We start from the raw sequence: 23,921 nt of genomic DNA on the forward strand, positions 1-23,921 counted from the left end.
TGTGTTAGGACATAGGCCTACCTAACAGTTCATGGTATAGCTAGATTAGTTAAATAAAAAATAATTCAAATTGCATAACAATTTATATATAAAAGAAATATATACACATTGTAATTAATTTGTGTACAAGTATTGAATGGTTTGCATAGAACATTTTATACTAGTACAGGGAATCTACAATTTCACAAAAAAAAAAATACACAATAAATTATTTTTTTTAATTTATTCTACGTTACAATATGCACTTATTTGTGAAGTGCATCATAATGTGCTCATCAAATAATTTTGGAAGCATAATGAAAGCTTAAAACATAATGACAGTTTATCAAATATGAATATAATGTCTGTTTTTATACATACAGTATGCTCTGAAATAACCTATCGCTTCAGAAATCAGCAACGTGAAAATAGAAAATAATGCAGAAAAGAAGACTGAATATAAAGAAATTCCAATAATGTAATAGTAATTACATTTCTTCAAAAGCATGGTGAAATACTTGCATTTCAAAAGCTGTTGGCTGTTGCATTACTGGACACAAAATTCAAAACTTCCTGTGTGAAGCAAGACATATCATCGTCACTCTGAAAACATAGAAATGATTTTAATATAACTGTGTGTGTTTAACCTCTAACTGAGCAAGTATTCCATTTTCATTTTTGTCTCTTTTTTATCTTTTGAAAAAAACACTTCATAATATATTTGTCTAAGAATTGCACAATCTCTGGATCTTACACAATTAAAATCTTGTATATGTCTTAAGATGTTACTTGTTCTATTAAAAATTAATTTCTTATATCATTCCAATGGCTCAGAGAAGATTGAGCAGTTAGAGGGTTAAAAGATAGTCATTTAGAAAGAGAAAATTTGGTAACTCTCATTATTATTTGGTACTTAAAGTATATTTAGATTTATTTTTCTAATCTTACCATTCTCATGAAAAAAAAGGGATTAGTCTTTACTGCTGTATGAGAAAAGGTCATAGTACGCAATGGTGATAATCCTGAAATTTAAAAAGAAAAGTATAATAACTTGGGTATTCATAAAGTGGGGTTATTTTAATGTATATGCAAGTGGGAGTTTTGAAGAGTCACTATATTGAAAACTTTGTGACAGTATATTTTCGTATTCAAATTATGTTTATTAGTGAAATGTAGTTTTCAATCGAATGAAAAGGTTTCTTAAAAATACAGTCCAGTTATATTTTTTCAAAGAAATATATTTGTGTACTGCATTAATTGAAAGTCAAAACTATGAATCTTTTTAATACTTGATCAATCTCTTCAATATACTGGGGAAAGGAGCTTGAATACATTCATAAAAGATTGTGTTGATAATGACATGCGCAAATGTGCATTTCAATACAAATTTTGTTAAAGTAATCATTTTAAAAAATTGAGTGCTACGATTCCCACAGCACCCTATGTCAGAAAATAGACCTACCTAATGGTTACACATTGCTGCAATATTGGTTAATTAAAGAACAATTTGATTCAAATTCACAAATAATTTATGTATAATATTTAAAATTTATTCATGTTTTAATGAACAACCATACAATTGAATTAATAAATTAACTCAATAGGAAATATCACAGCTTCCCAGTAGCTTGACCAAGGTGATGGAACTCATAGTTTGGATATAACATTCAGTGTCAAATAGAAGAATGACAAATTTTGTAATTACATAGTTCTGTTTATTATAGTGAATATTTAATAATTTATTTATTCATTCATTTTAACTTGGCTCCCTTTTTTTTAAGTTATCAAATATTACCTGTCCAAACTAAGAAATTTTCTTCAAGCAATAGTATAGCAACAACCACATGACTAATTTCCACTTTCTTCTGAAAGTTCAATCTGGTGAACGACTGTGCGAATTCAATGCTAAAATAAAAATATATCATTTTAAATATAAATTTTCTTCCTAGCTTTATCTAACATAATTCATTAGTGATGAAATTAGAATTGAGGCAGATATTCAGTTATATGAAAAATCTTGTGTCTGAAAGGGGGTAAAAATTCTATGGTTCATTCTAGAGCTGAAATATGAAGAATTTGGCTTTAATAGCTTTAAATCCTGTCCTGCACCTTTTTTTCAGTATTAAAATACTGAAAAAAATTCATTGTGACGTTTAATATAAAGAAGTACGGCAACACGAAATGGAATCATCGTAAATTACAATGATTGCTGTTTTTGACCGGAGCTGCATGAAAAATTTTATTTATATTCCTCTCTTGTTGAGTGAAACTCTGTTTCACCTCTTTTTTCCCCCCCCCCTTTTTTTGATAATCTTTGTACTTGACTTCAACTCTAGAACAAATTGTAGAACTTTTTTTTTCAGACACTTCATGAAAATCACCATGTATATGTTATAATCAACTTACAGCATCTTGAAGATATTTTGAGTTATTTTAAATTTGCATAGTTTCGCATGTTCTTTTCGTTTCACATAGTACTGTTGCAGTAAGTTTTCAGCTTCAGGTGTTATCTGAACTTGCATCTTTCTTGCACATTCAATATACTAAAAATTAGTTGAAGTAATTGAGTTCATTTATTCACAAAAATGATTTTACCCCATAAAAATAACAAAAATTTGATTTGCAAATGTAAAATTTCTAATTACCCTTATTTGCAATTTCACAATAGTTAAACATTAGGGAGTCAGGTTGATCGTTAATAATTCAAAATAGAGTCAACACTGTCAAAAGTATAAGATTAAAAATTATTTTTTTGTTAAGCTTTTCTTTTAATAGGATGAGTTCAAGCTTTAAATTAATCTCGCATGGAAAAAATCAAATGATTGCTGGAGGCAAATTTAAGAACATCTATGTATATATAGATTTGAAAATTTCTGTGAATCTTAATTATGACATAAACATGAATATATATATATTTATATAAGAAATCCACATTTTTTGTGCTCATTAATTATTGAAATAAAGATTTGTGGTGGGGAAAAAATTCATGTACAGTGTGATTGAATAAAAATATAACACTAAAAAAAATAGTGTTCTCGCATATTATCATAAATCAGTCAGTTTCAAATAAAATTGTTATTAATCATGATGTTTTCTCTAGGAAATTTTGTCATATTTACAAAAATATGTGTATTTGCACTAAGAGAAATGTCTGAGCATAATTCAAAATATACTTTTCCCCATTGTTCTTGCGATAAATGATTGTTTTCAGAGACTGACTTCTCAGCAATCGCTGCATATAAATGTCTTTCAGCAAGATAAAGAAATGCCTCTTCTGTTTCCCAGCAATCAGTACGACAGACAAAAGAGAAAGCCCTATGCCGAGAAATTAAAGCAGTCAGATTAAAATATTTGCTTTGCAGGGAACACAACAGCAAATGCTTTAAATTAATATCACCAATAGGTTTTATTATGGTTATAAGTAAATGTTTTTTCTCAGTATTTATATTAACCAATCTGCCAAATTACTTTTTTATTAGGACAATATTTTCATGTACAGTAAAACATCTTTTGTGGACACTCACGGGACAAAAAAATTGTCCTTAAAAAAGAGGTGACTGCATCAGAGAGGGTTCCTGTCGAAACTGTAAAATACAGTGTTAACAATAACTGAAAGGGTTCTTTGTTCGCGAATGACAATATAAGATGCGTTTAAAGTCATGAAAACACATAATTATTGCACAGATACACAATTAAAATTATAAAAGAAATACGTGCAGCCAATGAATAATTTCATTGGCTGCATGCGGCCCGCAAGCCAGCTGTTGGCCACCTCTGGTATGAATCATTCACTGAGTATCCCTCGATAATTTTTGACAATTATTTACTCCAATCTTTTGCACACTTATTGAAATCAGTGAATTCAACGTACAATTTCTTAAATAAAATTTTGTGACGTGTATAAAAACTATAACCAACTATTTCCAGCATTGAAGTTGATGAATTAGAGTTCTGCGGCGTTTTAGGCTTTTTCTTGTACAATCGAGTCGGAAACAGGTAAATCTTTGCTTTTTACTGAAACAAACCAATCGTACACAAGTCTACAGCAAGTCATTCTGTTTCGAGAATTAATTTTCCATAGTTTAATATTTGTTTTCCCAACCATTATCCTTGCTAATGTTCCATTTGCTTCAAAATTGATTATATCTGCATCCTCTCAATATTGAATTTATTGCAAGAGCATGTGAGCTCTCATTTACGTTTTTCACCGTTTTTGTTGACATCAATTTTTTCTCTTCCAGAATCTCCTCTCTTAGAGAGAGTGACAGTCACCACACCCAGCCATATTAAACAGTGTGAAATCATGTAAAACATACTAGCACAGCCAGCAAACTGACATCAGACTTGCCAAATATATTAAGAAATTTCAATCCAAAATTTTGTTGAAAAGTAGTGGATCAAATAATAGAACTTGTGCTGCCATCTCATGAGTATAATTTGAACCAAAATTACAACTATTGGTGTCTGTACAGGGATTTTACTCCAATGGAACGAATGTTGAAAATGGTGTATGTGACCATATCTGAGGGTGATCATTAAGCAGGGGTTCGAAATACATTATTTGAATAGGCTTTTTGCGGATAGTTTTATTTTGCCATAGAACAGGGGTGGATGTTAGGAGGGGTTTTATTGTGTTATATAAGTTTGGATTTTATATTTTGTTATGTAACATTTTATGCAAAGGTAAGTTAGGTTATAAATCACAAAGAAACAAAATGTATTGTTTACTTTTGTCTTGTACAGACTTTTTGTACAAGGGGTTTATTTTTCCTCTATGATAACAATATCTTGTGTGTGGCAAAGATAAGGAATTAGAGCAGTGGTTACGAGATTATGCTTTCTACAAGTTTTCAAGATTGGAAAGAAAGGTTATTTTATTTATAGACATTTTTCTTAGAAGCAATCTAATCCACAAAAAATCTGTCCAGAAAAAACAAATAATAAGAAAGCATCTGCGTATCATGAGTAACAATTCATTTGTTAATTACTGTATAAGTAAGTTATAAAAAACATTGCGTATATCATATTACAATTTTTTCATTTTGTGAATGTTAAAATATCACAATACCTGATAATTTTTTTTAGATTTTCATTCTGAAAAATAACAAATTTTATTAAATCGTGCTGCCACTAAATTGCACAAATCATCAATGAAATAAATACTCAATATGACTATATACACAGTTAAGATGAAAGTGTGTGTGTGATTAAGTGATTAATACTATATTCCCCAGTATTAGCCGACATACCAGGATAGTTTAGGGACACCAGCTTTTTGAATATTGGGGTGTAGTCTATTTCCAGCATGGCAAAAAAAGTGAGGTTTAATGAAGATCACAATATGTATTTAGTTAATTCAATGGGTGTTTAGAATAAAGATATTTAAGAATTTTCCAGAAGCTGTGACTAATTTCCAGCATGCTGGTCTCCCTTGCTGTTTCCCAGAATGTCAGCTAAATGCAGGGGAATACAGTGCTGCTATTATATATATACATACTAATATGGGATATACAGTAAATTTTTAAATAAATTATATTTTAGTAAATTTAAATTGTTTCCTCTCATTCTGAAATGATAATCAGACATTAAGGAGTTTCATGAGGAATAATAATATAGTACAATTAGCATAAGTATATTATTTTTATTTAAAAATGTAGTGAGACTTTTCAGCATATTTTTTAGAATACAGTAGACTTACAATTATCTGACTTTTATAATATAGAGAAAGCAAAAAGACTTCCCATTTTTATATAAAATACAGTTTTATCCTTAAGATTATAATGTTTTTTCTTGATATGAACTAAGAAATGATTTACAATTTCAAAGAGTGAAGATAATGATTTAGAATTCAGGTCAACCTTTGTGCAAAGTAAGGTTTCCTCAAGTGTATGGGCATTGAACATTTTTTTCTTTTCTTGCAAATGTATAGAAGATAATTCAGTGGAATCAATAAGCAGCACACTGCAGTCCAGAATGTTGTTTGAAGATGATTTCCCATCTGCATATTTAAAGGAAAAATTTAATCAGTATTTCAAATGGGCCATTTATGCTATTTATTAAATTCAATTAATGAAAGAGAAGTAAAATTTTGATAGCTGAATAAATTTAACAAAGCATGGAAATAAATCGTACCTGAGGTGTTCATCAATGGTGGAATAGGATGAAAAGAAAATGATGCAGCCCAGTGTAAAAGTCTATTCACAATAGAAGTATCAGTAGCAGCCAATACCAACATTGAAGTAGCAGCAGGATTCTTATTGCAGAAATGTGTAAATGATTAGTACAAAAGAAAATAGAAATTTAAAATGAAATGCTTTGATAAGTACAGCTGAGCAAAAGAAAGCAGCAAAAGTTATCTATTGATTAGTTAATATAGATAATTGTTGCTAGATCTGATTCTTCGCAAGCAATTATTGGTTGATTACACTCCTCAGCAAAATCTTTATACTCTGAGTGGAGTGTGAAGCCTCTGTTATATATAGGAAATCATGTTTTAAATCTATCGGTAATTATACTGATAATTCAAATAGTAAACTTTTATAAAATATGACATTTTTTAAATTAAATATAGCTGTGTGTACAAAAAAATGAAATAGGTATATTGCTACAATATCACTGCTTTAGTGAGCTAAAATATTGCACATATTTTGACACAATTCTTGGAAATGAATATAACAAAAAAACAAGAAACTTGATATAAATGAAATTCTCTCTATAAAAAATATATTCTTGAATTACCTTCACTGCAAAAGGCTTCGCCACATTCAGTAGAAGTAATAGCTTCAGTCCAAAATACAATTCTATTGAATCAGCATTGACATCTGTAACATAAAAAGTGTGAAAAAAAAATTGGAAGATTCATTTTTAAGGAAAATAATTTGGAATACTTTAAAGTGGAAATTATATTTAAATTATTAAATATCGTGTCATGATTTTCTATTGTACAACTTAGGATTGAAATATGAGTCTATAAATAAAATTGTAAGAAAAATCATTTTTTAAATAAAATAACAGATGAACACCTGTAAATTGTGAGGAAAATATGCTGGCCTTTACCCTACCTGAAAATATTGAAGCCATATGAAATGCAAATTGCCAGGGAGAATCGCAACAGTCTGAAAAATATTGAAAGTTAGAGAAAAATTTTTTAACCATGTAAATTTCAACTATCACTGTCTGAACATTACGCAATAATCAATTTCAACCTGAAAAACTATTTTAGTGCTGATTGTGTTAAAAGCATGATTTGCTAAACCAACCTGAACAAAACAAAGGAAAACTTTTCCCTATGCATTTCTTCTCAAAAGAAGTTTCTAAATTGAAAAAATTATAAGTGAGTGGGAATTTTTGCATGGAAAAAAGTTATATATAGCACTATCTTTAGTTTGAGTATACATTTTTTAACTCACTAAGGATTTATCAGCTGTTGGAAAACTTATTTGGAACAAATCCTTACCCCAAAAAACATGTAACATATGTTCTGGGAACAAATCAGTTATTTTATTGGCAGTTGAATTCAGTACTTGGGCGTAAAGCATGCAATATATATAAAAAGAACATGAATTGCAAAACTTCTAACCTTTGTAAATTGACTCTAAACAAACTGGTACTGGAACAGGCCATGGGACAGAAGCCTGATAAAAAGAATCATTATCATTGTATAAAAAAGTGTATTTGCATTTTTTATGCTGTAATTTATTACTATATGAAGTTTTTTTTTTTGCTTCATAACAATTAGATATCCACAAAAACTCCAATACCTTTCTGCTCTTTATTGATATAATTATTCTTTTTGTGGCAATGTTTTTTTTTCCTGTAGAATTTTTTTTTAATTTTTATCTAGAGCTCATATCACCTTATAATAATAACTTGTAACATCATATTGTGCAAAAATTCTATCAGGCTGATATTTTTCTACCATGGTTGATAACCGAATTTAAAATGTTCACAAAAATTAGTTGAGGTTGCGCAATTTCACATATCAAAATATTGTTTTAAAAAAAAGTTCTAAGAATCATACATTTATAATCATATTCAGGTTATACTCTGATGTCGCCAAAGTCATGTCATATGTATAATATAGAGAGCAAAACTTGTATAGTCAGAAGAACTGATGTATAATAAAATTAATTTTATATGCAGAAGAGTGTAAAACTTGAGTTTTTATGAAATGTACTCAACATTCCATTCTGAAGTGAAAATCTTACCTTAAGTTCAGTGACTGCATTTGCCTGCATATGATAAAATAAACATAAGATAATAAATACATAAAAGATAATAAACAAAATAAAAAACTTTAAAACTATTTGTTGTTTTATATATATTTTCATAAAATTTTAACACAATTTATAAGCTTTAAATTAGAACATAGTTAATGCAGGAAATCCAAAATACTCTTATTATTAAATTTAAAAAAAAAACTTTAGACATTAATTCAATTAAAAAAGACTGCAAGTGTCATTTTTTCAAAAATTGGTTTTTTTTTTGTTTTTTTTTTTTTTTGCAAAAAGGAATGTAAGTGCCAATGCAATGAAATAAAACTGAAAGTTCCCTGACGATTGGTTAGTTTGTTGTAGCTCCAACTAGGTAATGCTTGATGTATCGTTTCCCCTTTATGTCGATTTTCCTCAAAATTTACATTTTGGTACTTACAGCCTTTTTAATTCCAGTCTTCAATTTATAACAGTAATTTCCGGTTATGTTGTCATACATTTTTGCTGTGAAAATGCAATGTATAACGACACATTGAAAAGAATGAAGGATGACTTTTTATTATGAAGTACAAAGATATTAGTCATACTTCTAGAACTTTCATACTTCACTATAAATTGGGTCGGTAGATGCAGAGGTAATTATCTAAAATTAACAGTAATTTGCTCAGCAAAGCAATAGGGACAAGTGAAAATGACAGAAAAAGTGAACACACAAATGAAGCCTGTCCAAATAGAAAAAAAAGCCTGTTTGATATTGTTGCTAAATATTATTCTTGTTATATTTAATAATTACGATTATTATTCTCATGTTGGACAATAAAAATAATAATTAAATTATAGAAATCAGAATATTTCACCTCCAAAACTGCAACTAATTTGTTATTTATCAATCTGAAAGCTCTGGTGCCAATAAATGAATACTGATGACCCAAGTCTACAAAACTGATGAGGCCATCTGAATAAACAAAGCAAATATCAAAAATTAATAAAATACATTTATGAAAAAATAGATTCATTAAAAACTAATAAAACCTTATAGATTGATCCATGAAAAGCTTTAATCACAATGCCAACTGCTGAAGTTGAATAAAGCTTTAATAGGATTTTCATCAAACTCACCTCTACAGCATATTTTTAGTTGCCTCAAAATATTCTTGCCTCTTTTTGCACTGGGTAAAGGAATCACGTTGAAGTACACCTTCTCTGTTTACAAACCATTCCATAAAATTGAATAAGTTCAAACAATTTTTTTTCAATGGAATATAATAGCATGTGAAAATCTTTCTTTTAAAAGTTTATATCAGCACATTGAGATAATTACCTCCATAAACTCTATAGTCCTTGTTTTCTTTCATTAAATTCTTGCACATCTGGCAAAAATAGTCATGTCTGAAAATTTGAAAGACGTCAATATCACAAACAAAATACTCAAGCAAAGGTAATATGCAATACATTTAGAAAAGTGAGTACAGTATTTTCAGAGCTTAGATCCAAAAAAAATTTTTTTTTGCGTATATCCACATATTTCAATGCTAATGAAAACTGTTTAATAAATAAGAAGTTCATATTAATAATGTTGTGTGTGTGCCTTCAACAATCTTATTTATATACTTAAATTAACTATTTTGAAAATTTTTAATTTTCAAGAACAAATCTTGTGTTAAATTTCAAAAATATCAAAACTTTTCTCATTCACCCAATTATTTCTTCTTCATCGCCACATGCATAAAAATTCACTCGTATTGTGAATGTTCCTTTCGAGATCTTGCATTGAATATCAGTGCATTCAAAAACTGTTGTTTGCCTGCAACATAAATAAAATATGCAACCATTGCTTCATAATATTCTGATTGCCTATTGTTTACTTTTATAAAAAAGTGATTTGGTTGAAATAGTTTTTCACAATGAAATGTTTTCACTCACACATATCTATGCACCATGGAAGAAGCACATACGAAACCTTTGAACTTCATAAGCATACAAGATGATTTCTGACTGATTAGATCTATGGGTCCTATAAGTTCTACACCACTGAAACAAAATGAAGATAAATTTTTAAAAACTCATACGTAGATATAAAATTGGTTTCAATGTACATGGAAGCTGCCTGCCTGTTCCTAATATAAATCCACTGACTTTGAAATGAAAAATAATACTCAACTTGTAACAATAATCTTCTTCCTTTCTTTCAAACTGAACACATCTGAGGTCTATCGCCATGGGCAATTTACTATCTAGTGAGTTGTGTTGGAGTGTAAGTATGTGTACTTAACTGTCTGAGTGCATATCTAGTATTATGTCCGGTTTTTTTCGGTGCTGCCATCTATATTTCAGAAGTGAAGTGTAATGATTGAATATTTGACTGTTTGTAGGCCTGTTTGCTGTCCTGTGGCGAGACTTTTTAATGGGAGAGATTGTCTTGCATTTGCACCTCAAATATGGGAATCGCAGAAAACCAACTTCAGCCGACCGCCAGTAGGGTTTGAACCGGGACATCATAATGCGTGTCCGCCACTATGACCACTCAACTACCACAGCGGATGTAACATTAGACCATTTAAAATTTTGCCAATTCAATACAAGTGAGATTGTCAAAATTGTTGAGTGATAATTATAAAATGACGAAGAATGGCTTTCAGGATGTTTATCTTAGAAACTGTATTTTCCAATTAATTCATTTTTTAAAATTTAGGAAATTTTTGTTTCCCCAATTGCTTGTTATTTTTAACTTGATACTCCAGGAAACAAAAACATACATTGGAGATACAGAAAATCTATGATCAGCCATAACTAAAAATAATAATTTAATCATTTGATTGGAGCTATTTTGGACATAATTTTCAGAACTTACACTGATGCAAATGGCTCACAAATGCAGAGAGTGACATACAGCTGACTACATGCGACATAAGGATCCAAAATACTTTCAGCTTGAAGCATTAAGTATATAACTTGATGGAATAGACATCGTACATCATTGAAACTTGTAATCAATAGTTTTCCAAGAAGCTCTGAAATATATTATTTCATTAGCAACAACCATTACTCTCTAATATAAGTATTAATGTATTATCCATTTTTTACAACTTCCAGCTGACTAGTTTTAGCTGATGTTCATTGGCAGATTAAAGTCAGTCGAGGCCCCAGGCGCAAAAAAAAATATTGGACCCCTCAAATTAGAAAATAATATAAAGTTTAGGTTTTTGGGGCCCTTTAGAAGTCAGGGCCCTGGGGGCACGCCCGCTGTTAAATCTGCCTCTGACAATTTAGAGCATTTAAAGCATAAATTTGCATAGGTATGAGGAAAAAAACAGCCAATGTTTTATATATAATTTCAACCATATTTTTCTGAAAAAAATAAATTTTTTAGATTCATACAGACTGACCAAAATATCCCTTCAATATTTTGAAATAAGTTTGACCATATAATCATTTCAATATCAAAATCGCCCCAATATATGCATATATATGGTCATATTTATCTTTATCAATGAAATGATAAAATTTGATACATTTACTTGTATCTCAGAAGTTTCTAACCAATACAGTCTGTGTCTGAATGACAGCGTTTTAGTTTTTCAGTTGCTGACCTCATTACATGTAAAAAAGGCAGGTTTGTGCAGTAATAGGAGAAATAATGAGATTTCAAAACAACCATTTAAACACAAGGGATGTTATAGTTTTAGCAACCAGCTATGAAAGTCTATCACCATTATCTCTTTTTCCTCAGTTTTCTTCAGTTACATTGGTTCTTAGACTCAGATATATAATTGTATTATTCAGACTTGGTTCTGTTAAACTTTTTCTCAGACGTAAATTGAAAATCAATAAAGCAGGAAAAAAAGTGCTTTGAAAACAAGTTTTGCTCACACAAACAAACTGTAATATACTTACCATTCTGGTTGAAAATTGCTAACATATTTATAGGTATCTCTATTGAATGTACCTCCTAGAAAAAAAAATGTAGACTACATTTAAATAAATTTTGAGGGGTAGGCTTATATTTAAGTTGTATTCGTTGTGTTTTTTTTTTCCCCTCTTCTCCTAATTCATAGGTTACCAAAAAGAAAAGAAAAACTTCTTATGTACGGCAAAAGCCGTAATTTCTTGGCAATCTTAGTAAATTTTATAAATGAAAAAAAAACCGCATTTTTTGTTATTTGGCATTCTGAGCTGAAATGAAGTTTGAAAAAAGAACTCATTAAAAAGTTATAATGAGTTAATAACCTGTTTTGCTATTTCCAAAAAATTAATTGCTTGAAACTTGTTAAGTAATTATTACATTCGATTTTATTTTTAAATTTTAACTTGATAAAACTGTTTCTAAATTTCTAAGATGAAGAAAAAATAAAACTTCCAACGAGCTCAAAAAGTTATTTTTTAAATGTCTTTAAAAGGGTTCAAACATACCTTGAAAGGATCGAAACTTTCAATCTTATTGTATTTAAATTTCCTTTTCACATAATTTGAGAAGTCAATCAAATTGAGATAGTTTTGTACTGCTTCTTGCAAGGCAACTCTGTTTTTTCTATTCAAAAAAATTTTAGTAACATATTAATATAGGTGGAACTGTGCAAAGTTCAAGTAGTTCTGTGAACAATCAATTTACCGAAACTTGTAAATAGTGCGTAGGAATTAAAATAATATTGAATATGTGAATATTAGTAGTATGAATGAGTATCAAATACTGGAACCCTGTATAGTTCAATGAATGAAGGAATATTTAATATAATAACAATGTGAATAAAACAATCAATAAAATTGATAATAATAATATTTCATTAACAGTAAAAAGAGTGAAATATATGCAATAACACCAAATTATTATGTTTTTCTTAATAATTTTGAATAGTTGAAGGAATAGAAAACTAAGTTTGCTAAATAAATAAGTCATGTGAACTTATTTATTTTTGAGTAAATTTTTTTCCATTCCTACATACAATGTTCTTCGAGTATGCTGCGGGGGGCATGTGAGCCCATGCCCAAAACACAAATTTTGGACCCTGGGCATGTGCCCTGTTTGCCCATGCAAGAAACAGGCCCTGTGCATTTGCCAAATTTACTACCCTAAGCTATATGATTTACTTAGCTTTCCTTTCCACCTGCATTATTAATATACTGAGAGAACTTTGGTGACTTTAAACAAATGAGAAATTGAAACATATATTAAAAACTCATTTCATTTCTATATGTGCGTTTATGGCCAAAGTACAGTTCACAAATTGGCACAGAGTTTTGACTAAAGTGAAATGACTAATGTTTTTCGGGCTTTGGCCAGCCAATATGCAGAGTGGCTGGAGATCCTCGTCAAAAATCCATGTACTGATGCAAGACCGGTTCGGTGGGCGCCACGTACATTTTTTTAATTCGCCAACGTGTGATTACATGATTATATATATAGTAACTGTATTAAATTAGCTCATTATGATAAGAGAGGAAAAAAAAAAAAGAAATTTGGGAGAAAATTTTTTTTACATAATAATATAGACATATAGTTTTCTGTCAATATGAAAGTCGATATTACAATTCTTTTGACCGTTGTAGGGTTGCCATAGCTAACCACAATTATAAATGGTTGTAATTATCACACAAAAATATGTCAACTTTGCAATGACCTCAAATCATGCCTTTTCTTTTCGAATTTTGGCCAGGTATCTCTAGCCACTTCACAAACTGGCTGGCCAAAGACAGAAATTTGTTCATTGGCCAGGTCACTTTACAACAAAATTGGCCAATTCATGAACTGCCTATTTCGGACTTTAGCAGCGACAAATATACATAAAAAAAATGCAAAATACGTAATTCATTATACTATCACCATACATAAAACATTTTTTAAAATTTTCACTTACTCAATAGCAAGAAGGGAATAATTAGAAGAACACAGATCAGACATCTTGGTAGGAGAAAAATAAATATTTTAGAGATACATTTTTGCTTAAAAATTAAAATTTCAATAAACCATGAACGTAAATTGAAAGTGATTCTAATATTTACCTATTAAAGTAATGGCTGTACATGTGAACTTAAGAAAAATACCTTAATAACTAGCTGAATTCATAACTGAAGTTCCAAGAATCAAATCAAAAATTTCTCTCTCTCCTGAAGAGCTTGAAACGCTTTTTTCAATAACAATAATCGCGGAAATCCTTTCATAAATCGAAACCATTTAAGAGCAGACGACATAAATTGTGTTGCCATTCCAATCATGATATTCTTGCATGGATGAACTATCACTGGAGATCCTTCTCATTTTGCCGTCTGGCAGTCAACTCCATTCATATCGGCATCGAGTCGGGCTCATAGGCGGAGATCACTGAGCTATAAGTAAAGTTTACTTATAGCTCAGTGGCGGAGATAGACTTGGAAGTCTGGGGGGCACGGTCATTATTGCTGGGGGGAGGGGGGGGGGCACGATGATGATGACGTCAGTTCATATATACATTAGATCAGCCTAAGACGCCTTCACATATTAACGCCTTCGTGTATTAAGGAGTTCTAGATCAGTCGACTCCATCTTTGACGCTGCCCATGGTCGGGCTACAATTAGCATACCAGCCAACTGAAGCTTTCGGTTTGATAGGCTCTGGCGGCAAAAGATGACCATTATGCAATAGTCACAGAGGTGTTATAGTTCGATGTGGGAAGAAGGTTCGATGTAGCTCGGTGTTAAAAACATTTGAAGCTAAAACCTTTAGCCTATAGTGTAGTCCTAGGAGTCTCAAAGTGTGTGTTGCGGCTTTTAAGAGTGTTTTCCTCAGAGTAGGTTTTTTTAAGCAGCGTGGGATTAGTTAAAAAACTTGAAATTCAAGTTTTTCAACCAATCCCCCCTCCCCCTCCCCCATCTTCACGCTGCACGCGGCGCAAAAGTCTTCTTCTTGGGAAACATCGCTTTTAAGCCGGGTTTTCCTAGGAGTAGAACTTTTGCGCCGTGTGCAGCGTGAAAACGTTTATTGGTTAAAAACCTGAATTTCCAATTTTTAACCAACTAGCGTTTTCACGCTGCACACGGCGCCTAGGAAAACCCAGCTTTAGGGGTGTTGGGGTGAGCTGGAAATATTGATGTGTGCCTGAATGTGTGCTTCTAGCGGTTTTTTGTCCGAATAGGGCCGTCTTAAGATCATCATGGGCCCCTGGGCCAAGTGATTTTTCTGAGGCCCTACCTGGCAAATTCTCGAAAAATTTAACAACTTTCAATTTTTCTAAGGCCCCTCTTCTCTTGAGGTGCCCGGATGGACCCATGCGTTAAAACGGCACTGGCCGTGGATGAACGTGGACTAGAGGGCAAGAGAACTGAGGGGAACAAAAGTTTGAGAACCGAAATCAAACATTAGACTGTGTACCTAACAGTCTAATGTCTGATTTTTCAGTGCTGCCATCTATATATTTCAGAAGTGAAGTGACAGTGAAATGTAATGATTCAATATTTGTACCATTGTAGGCCTGTTGCTCTCTGTGGCAACACTTAAAGGCGCGTATACACTAGCGCGCGGATAATGCAATGAAAGCATTCGAAATTGGTTGTTCGGGAATTTGTACGGTGTTGCGAACGATTCTTGAGCGGTTTTCACTGGACCCACCTGTAATCGGTTTTTTCAACGAACACAAAGGAAAGAATGGAACACAAAGGATGTTTGTGTACCCACGAGTGGATTAGAACCGCTGCAGGGGGTCGTGCGTTGCAAGATCGGCTCGCTACTGTATACGCGCCTTAACGGGGTGACTCGCATTCATGCCTCGATGTTGGGAACCACAGAAAACCAACTTCAGCCGACTACCACTGTGGTGATGGGAGGGTTCGAACCCGGGTTCTCGCGATGCGAGTTCGTCTCTTGCAGCTTTGTTTTGACCATATAGCAGCAAAATATCTTATCTATATTCTCCTTTCTCCCCCCACCCTCCAAATCTGGGATCTGGAACCGTCTCGGTTGTGGAAGAGCATTTCACCACCACGCCATCTCGGGCAAAATCAAAAAAAAATTCGGCTTATGTGGGTCCACAATTTGGGGGAGAAAACCTCCTGAAGGTTGTCACCCGCAGAATTCCACAACAGAAAAACATTTGGGGATACACAAAATTGACCATTAAAATCCCATTCCATGTTCTAGCCACACCTGAAAACCGATATCTGCGTTGCACAATCCCGAGGGTGTGGACCTTAGAGGAGAAATAAAGTTTATTATTTTTTTCTCCTCGATGGTGTGGACCAAAGCGGTTCGAGGTCTTTGGTGTGGAGTGTGGACCCTTCTATAGGCGTTAAGTTATTCAAAATATTAGGGGGAAGGGGTCATTTAAACACAATATTTTTATAGGTATTTTTTGTCATTGTTACAAAATATGTAAAGCTTAAAATGTTTCAGCCTGTCAAAAATTTTTATTATTACATATTTTTTTTATTGCGTTAGTTGATGTTTGGCAACAATATTCTCAGCTGTTTCGCGGGCGATGTGTTTTCCCATGTGAGCTAATAAGTCACAACATGTGTCATTCCGATATATGTTTAAATTACCATTAGAAACTGCACCAATTTGAGATGCATTACTGCGAAAACCAAAGTTGCTATTAGTAAGAAAGTTTACTTCTCTTTGAAATGTTTTACCTCAGTAAATTTTCCATAAAGATATGTTTGTTTTTAGTTTTCATTATGACAGCGTTATTTCCAGTATGTCAGCTTTTATCACTGCATTGACATCATTCGCTAAGTATGACGTCCAGTGCTGTTACTAGAAGCTTGGTCAGCCGGGAAAAGCTCGCATTTTGGCGCCTCCCTTGTAATGTTGAAGCGTGAAATTTGCGTCCTCTGTGGGGTCCGGAGCACCAGGGCCGCAACTAGGGGGGAAGCAGGCGGGTTTGCTGCCCCGGGCGCTGGAGCAGAAGGGGCGCAAATTTCACACTTTTACCTCTTAACATTACAAGGGGGCGCCAAAATGCATGCTTGCTACATAGATTCATTTGATTGCATTTTGCACATAATGCAAATTGTAATACAGTGATCTGCAATTTTCATGGATGTTGAAAATATATGATGTACTGAGAGTGGTAACTTAGAGCCCTGATTATATGCAGTTAAAAAGTGGAAAAAATATACACTAAACATTAAAATACGCCTTAAACACTGAAATATTCACCGTAAATGAAGACAAATATGCTTTAAAAATGCCAATATATGATCAGTGCGGTCTTAAAGCATGGGTTTACCCGGGCACCACAAGAGAAGAGGGGAGCCCTTACAAAAATGAGATCCGGTTGAAATTTTCTAGGATATATAAGGTAGGGCCTCTAAAAAAAAACTTGGCACGGGGCCCATGATACTCTTAAGACGCCCCTGCATATGATGAAATCAAATATGTGCGAAACATAAAAAATCCATCTAATGATGCTAAATTATATATACAGGACTAAAAATGAAAAATATACCAAAAAAATGGAAAAAAAACTATTTTGAAAGTGCTGCAAAATGAAAAAAGATTCATAAAAGTCGTCAAAATATGCATTTTGAAATGGAAAGTGTGCCTTTAAAAATACCAAAATATTCATAAAATAAAAAATATTCGTTAAAAGTTTCTTCAATATGTCCCATGGGCATATTGAAAAATATACTTAAAATTTAAAAAAATGCATTTATATAAAAATGTGCAAATGTTTCCTTATAAAGAGGGAAATGTGAGCAAAAAAAAACCCCTTCAAAAATGTAAAAATATGACTTAAAAATAAATATTTACAAAAAAAAATACACAAAAAAAGAAAAACAATATGCATATTGAAAGTATTAACCCGTAATTGACATGGTTGGGTCATTTTAACCCCACGCATTCTTCATCTTACCTCCCCTTGAGAAAGAAATGCATTTGGACCATCTTTTTTCTGGTACCTTTCAAGCTAGTTGTTTACACAAGTTTAACAAACTTATGATGTTATTCTACTTTTTCTTCCCACTATATCATTGATCAAAGTTGTGTGATTGAAATGATCCCATCTCATCACGGGTTGCCTTTTTTTTGTCTGATGGCCGGAGTGTTCAAATTGCAATGGCGTATTGGAAGAGCACCAGTTTCAAATTAGTTGCGAAACATCGAGGTATGAGAATAGTGTTGTTAGAGGATTGTATGTAAGATCTGTGATCAACATGTCAGTGTTGTTTACAAGCACTGTGTTATCAACTTAAAATAAGACTAATTTTGTTGCTTGTGAAAATATAGTAAATATTGTTTTAATTTGTAACTTTTATTTTCTGAGTAGGGGAAAGTAGCCAAATTTGGACCGGTGCCTAATTTAGACCACCTCTCGTTCTTAAAAATAGGAATTGATTAGTACATTTGACTTTATACCACAGGGCAGGTGTACTGAATAAGTGTGCATAGCACATTTTTGTTATTTCCAGTTGAATTTTTTCTTGGTAAGGTTATATATTGTAAGGTTACACACACATATTATTACAGCTATTTGTTACTGTTTTTCACCACCTTTTCTTAAAGCTTAAAAAACTTGATTCAGGGGAAAGCACTGTTTTGTTATTTACTGTATATTTCCTAACCCTTTTATTATGTTTTTAGTAATAAGCAATTAAAATATATTTTTATGGTCATTTGTAATAAGCTACTATTTGCATAAAATGACAATGTTGCCTTATTTGGACCGGTTCAATTTAGGGATCTAAACAAATCTGCCATTTTGATAAATACTATTACAATTATACACTGAAGAGCCAAAAAAACTGGTAGACCTGCCTAATATCATGTAGGGTCCCCGCGAGCCCGCTGAAGTGCCGCAACACAACGTGGCATGGACTCAACTAATGTCTGAAGTAGTGCTGGAGGTAATTGACACCATGAATCCTGCAGGGCTGTCCATAAATCCGTAGGAGTAAGAGGGGATGGAGATCTATTCTGAACAGCACGTTGTAAGGCATCCCAGATATGTTCAATAATGTTCATGTCTGGGGATTTAGGTGGCTAGCGGAAGTGTCTAAAGTCAGAAGAGTGTTCCTGGAGCCACTTTGTAGCAATTCTGGACGTGTGGGGTGTCACATTGTCCTGCTGAAATTGTCCAAGTCCATCGGAATGCACAATGGACATGAATGGGTGCAGGTGATCAGACAGGATGCTTACGTACCTGTCACCTGTCAGAGTCGTATCTAGACGCATCAGGGGTCCCATATCATGCCAACTGCACACGCCCCATACCATCACAGAGCCCCTACCAGCTTGAACAGTCCCCTGTTGACATGTAGGGTCCATGGATTCATGAGGTTGTCTCCATACTCGTACATGTCCATCAGCTCGAAGCAATTGGAACCGAGACTCATCAGACCAGACAACGTGTTTCCAGTCCTCAACAGTCCAATGTCGGTGTTGTCGGGCCCAGGCGAGGCGTAAAGCTTTGTGCCATGCAGTCATCAAGGGTACACGAGTGGGCCTTTGGCTCCGAAAGCCCATATCGATGATGTTTCGTTGAATGGTTCACACGCTGACACTTGTTGATGGCCCAGCATTGAAATCTGCAGCAATTTGCGGAAGGGTTGCACGTCTGTCACGTTTAATGATTCTCGTCAGTCGTCGTTGGTCTCGTCCTTGCATGATCTTTTTCCGGCCGCAGCTATGTCGTAAACCAACAATTTAAACCAAGAGGGTTTTAAGGAAGCTAGATATTTTGTGATTGACAAAATATATATTTATATATAAAGTGCATCAGGCTAGACAAGATAAGATATCTTGTCATTGTCACTGTAAGGGTTAAGCAAATTATAAGAAGCTACAAAACAGGTCAAAATAGCTTGGTTATATCAGTGGTTCTCAAACTTATCACTCATGACTTTCTGGCGATGGGGACAAAATGGGATGAATGTCCACACATCACTATGTCCAACTTGGCGCAGTACTCTTAACACAGGTAGACAATGCCCCTAGGAGCTGTGATGCACACTTCAAGGACCACTGGGTTATATGTTTCAGTTTTGTTTTAATCACTTGACAAATTTGTAGCTCAATATCCCCCCTGATTTATAGAATAATAGATCATTTATAAATATAAAATTCTGCGTCTTTTATTAACAAACACACATACAGCTAAGGACACTTGCAGCAGAGTATAGTTGTGGTTCTCAATCATTCACTACCCACTACTCCCCCATGCCTCAGTCAATATTTATTCATGACTTCTCTAAATATCTAATAAAGAACCTCTTTAAAGTCCTGAACAGGCACACATCAATATTGACAGCGCTCTGACACACAACGCATACTTTGAAAACCACTGGATTATGTGATGGATTAACTTCCAAGTGCAACGAACTGGAATGTTTCACAAGTCAAGACTATTAGTTCACTCCTTACATTGATTTTTCAGGAAATGTACAGTATGCAATATAATGAAATGATGAGAGATTGATAAACCCAGAGTGTAAAACCCTGTCAGCCCCTCCCTCTTCAGCAAAATGTAAAAACCAAGCTCTGCTAGAGACATTCTCTAACCAAAAAAATTTAGGGTTAGCTTTCTGTGGTTTTCCAACGAAGATTTTCATTTCAAGTTTAGAAGATAGAGTGGCTATTACTGCTGCTGTAAAAATTTAGTTGATCAGGTGCTGTTAAAGATAGTTGGAATTCTGATATAATGTTCCAAAGGTAGGGGCATTGGAAATGTTTCAGACCTGCCAGTGATCTGATGTCGGTTATGTAGGATATTTTGATTTTGGAATTGGTGCTGGGGTTGCTCTGTCCAGTTCTACAAAATACAGTGGATGTTGAGCAACTGTAGCACCCCTGGTTCCGATACTACTGTTCACAGGTGGTGTAAAGCAAATTGAATATGAAGAATTTAGGAATCCCTGGATTGAACATTGAAATAATGCTTTGATCATAAAACAGAATGAGATATAGAAAATCCAATAAGTTTTTTTTCTTTTAAAATGTCTATTTTTGCATGACTGGATTTTTATGGATTCGACTACTATTAATGATGATTGTTAGATAAATATTTGATTGGAATATCCATTGTATTCAAATTCATGCAAGTGTTGGTAGTCTAAGCAGATTTTACTGAACTAATGAATCACTAGAGGGTGTTACGTTTTTTTTAATAGAAGAGTTTGCTATTTCTTAAAAATTAGACTATTTTTCATGTATAAAAAGTTCATTTTCTACAGAAATGTTTATTGATAATTTTAGGAAATAATCTTTGAGTTCTCAATATTTTATTTCTAGAACTTGTTGTGATAATAACAAAACATGGATGACGAGGATGATATCAGTGATGATTGTTTAGAGACTTTGAGGAACTGTTTGATGCAGATGTCCCAAGGGAAAATAACAGAGAAAAGGGTAATAGCATCTTCTTGTGTTTACATAGTATTTCAGATGCTCAGATTTTGTACTGCTAGTTGCTAAAATGACCACAATTAGATAAAATTGGACTCATTATAAATAAAAATGTTCTGTTTTGTTCATTTTGATAAAATGATTTTTCATGCCATTTTCTCCCATGATAAATATCTGAGACATATGAGGTTAAGAAAACACTTTTTTAAATTATACTTGTAGAAGCAGTTGGAAAAACTCAAACTGCTGCTTAAAAGAAAAGATGTGCTTGAAAATTTGGACAGGAATTCATTGGCGAGAAAAAAATTTAACACAGGTTGGCAACATCTCATAACTTGGTCCAAGGTATTTGCAAGTGTGAGAGCTTATATTGAACAGGTTCGTAATATTGTAGCTCTCAAATATAATTGAACTTTATTAATGTAAGTTTAAGATATCACAGTTCAATTGCATATTTACCAGGGGCGGCTCGTGAAGGAGGTGCAAAGGCTCCCCCCCCCCCTGAAAATTTGAAGTCATTAATTTAATTCTTCAAATGTATTATTAACTTAATACCATTTAATTTCTTTATTTTTCAAATGAATTTGATGACTTAGAAAATAAATATTTTAGGAAGGCACTGATTAAAAAATTGTTCTTTAGGGGTCATTCAAGTATTACGTCAGCATCGAGGGGGAAGGGGGTTTCGGATTTGCTGACTTTTGATGACAAGAAGGGATTGAGGGTTTGAAGGTTGAATATTCTAAGCTTCTGTTGAAATTTTTCTCACGGGGGGGGGGGGGGTGTCAAGAATGGCTGAAAATCTGCTTACGGCCGCTGTGGTGGTCGATTGGTTATAGTGCGGACTCGTGATGCGAGGATCCGGGTTCGAACCCCACAGTGGTGGTCGGCTGAAGTTGGTTTTCTGTGGTTCCCAACTTCAAGGCGCAAATGCGAGCCGATCTCCCCGTTAAAAAGTCTCGCCACAGAGAGCAACAGTCCTACAACGGTAAATCATTCACCCATAACACTTCACTCATAGTTAGAAAAACTGGGGACAGCACTACACATAACAAGCATTACACAGAAACAAAACTTTACGTCAGGTTACACTACACGTACACGCACATTCCCGCATGTACCGATTCGTTGGGGGTTCGTTGGGGGGTTCCGCGGGGGGGGGGGGGTGCATTTGGGGTGTAGCAGTAGTAGGTAGGGACTCCAAAAAATGGCTCGGGGATCCATGATGTTCTTAAGTCAGCCACCTCGTTGGGCAATTTGCCTGTTGTGGCGTCGTATTTGTATTTGTATTTGTATAATACTTGAATGGCCCCTTAAAGTATACGGGTCATACGGTCAAGGTTCGGTGGAGCCTTCTATGGAGAGAGCTCTGTATTATTCTTTTTTCTTTAGGCGCTTCCCATCCTGCACTGATACCCTTATCACTGAGAAATATAAGAGAAAGAGGATTGTTAGCACAGGTTATTACATTCACTTTGGCTTCTCTAAAAAATGTGCCGCAGATACTGGTGCGGTCAACTATCTTTTAAATCTATTGTATCTTTTGAATTAGAATATATTTGAGCATAAAAGATAATATATATTTATAACTTTATCATTAAATTATAATACACTTTTTTAAATTAGAACATAATATTGAAAGAGGAGTATTAATTTTCACAATTTGCAAAATACCTAATGAATGATGAACCTAAATGATGATTTTCAATGTTAAAATATCAATTATTTACATTAATGTTATGTTGATAGAGCAATATTATTTTTGTACTGCATAGATATACAGATAATGTGAAAACAATTTGATAAACAAAAATGAAATTTTTGAATTCAGTGCAATACTTCACCACATATTTTCACCGATAGATGGTAGTAAATATTTTGAAATCTGCGCCCTCCAGAATATCCGACTGCGAGCCGCCACTGATATTTACTATAGTTTACAATCATTTATTGTTAAATCAGGAAAATTTTGGTTCACTTGCTTTTAGTTTTGTAACGGCTACATTTTGCGTTTTACCAGGAAGCAGAAAGGCTGCATGAAAAAGAATCCACCAACGAAAAGGCTTCGGCAACTGTGATTGCAAATAGAATTAAAGACAAAAGGAATTGTTCTGACATGTTCCGGTCCTTAGTTAATGCGATTAGTCTAAGTAAGTACATACATTAACATTATTTTACATTCAATCAGTAATATTTTCCATGTTATACTCAAATGTCATATCTTTCTCACGTCAATGAGAACAAAGTATTTCCAAAAGATTTAAGGTCTTCTAAGTGAAAATTCGAACGCATTTAGTTTTATGCATATGTTAAGTCATTGGAATGGTTTATTCAGTGTTATTTACTCACCTAAATGTTTATTATTTTAAAGTCTGGTATCATTCAAAGTTTTTCTGTTAAATGACAAATTTTTGGG

The 23,921-nt window shown here is 33.2% G+C and overlaps 2 protein-coding genes across 7 annotated transcripts in view; one reads left to right on the forward strand and one right to left on the reverse strand.

Moving 5' to 3' along the window:
• Positions 1-198: 198 nt before the first annotated feature.
• Positions 199-14,565, reverse strand: LOC149076472 (minichromosome maintenance domain-containing protein 2-like). Of its 5 annotated transcripts, none has more exons than XM_089244038.1 (22): positions 14,232-14,565; positions 14,045-14,088; positions 12,603-12,720; positions 12,087-12,141; positions 11,044-11,203; positions 10,116-10,223; positions 9,889-9,996; positions 9,514-9,581; positions 9,312-9,395; positions 9,050-9,147; positions 8,187-8,210; positions 7,559-7,613; positions 7,041-7,094; positions 6,718-6,800; positions 6,112-6,232; positions 5,838-5,977; positions 5,048-5,073; positions 3,153-3,294; positions 2,386-2,522; positions 1,775-1,884; positions 928-1,001; positions 199-582 (listed from the first exon to the last, which is right to left on the reverse strand). In XM_089244038.1, the coding sequence occupies exons 2-22, from the start codon at positions 14,086-14,088 to the stop codon at positions 505-507; spliced, it is 1,887 nt and encodes a 628-aa protein (XP_089100164.1). In that variant the 5' UTR covers positions 14,232-14,565; the 3' UTR covers positions 199-504. The 5 variants fall into 5 exon arrangements, with proteins under 5 accessions (XP_089100164.1, XP_089100163.1, XP_089100165.1 ...); XM_089244037.1 differs by having other exon boundaries at positions 220-582; positions 14,190-14,391; XM_089244039.1 differs by lacking the exon at positions 14,045-14,088 and having other exon boundaries at positions 404-582; positions 14,190-14,295.
• A 2,061-nt stretch (positions 14,566-16,626) lies between these two features.
• The window catches only part of LOC149076473 (serine-protein kinase ATM-like), a 98,818-nt gene continuing 91,523 nt past the window's right edge, over positions 16,627-23,921 (forward strand). Inside the window, exons 1-4 of one of the 2 annotated variants that reach the window (XM_089244045.1) lie at positions 16,627-16,757; positions 21,392-21,508; positions 21,728-21,883; positions 23,526-23,655. In XM_089244045.1, coding sequence (XP_089100171.1) covers positions 21,416-21,508; positions 21,728-21,883; positions 23,526-23,655 — 379 coding nt within the window. In that variant the 5' untranslated portion in view covers positions 16,627-16,757; positions 21,392-21,415. The remainder of the gene's footprint in view (positions 16,758-21,391; positions 21,509-21,727; positions 21,884-23,525; positions 23,656-23,921) is intronic. The other variant, XM_089244043.1, reaches the window with a different exon arrangement.

This window comes from Pholcus phalangioides, unplaced genomic scaffold, assembly GCF_987345545.1.
Source record: "Pholcus phalangioides strain wild (caught in Gottingen) unplaced genomic scaffold, Ppha-v1.0 ptg000015l_1, whole genome shotgun sequence".
Classification (NCBI taxonomy): Eukaryota; Metazoa; Arthropoda; class Arachnida; order Araneae; family Pholcidae; genus Pholcus; species Pholcus phalangioides.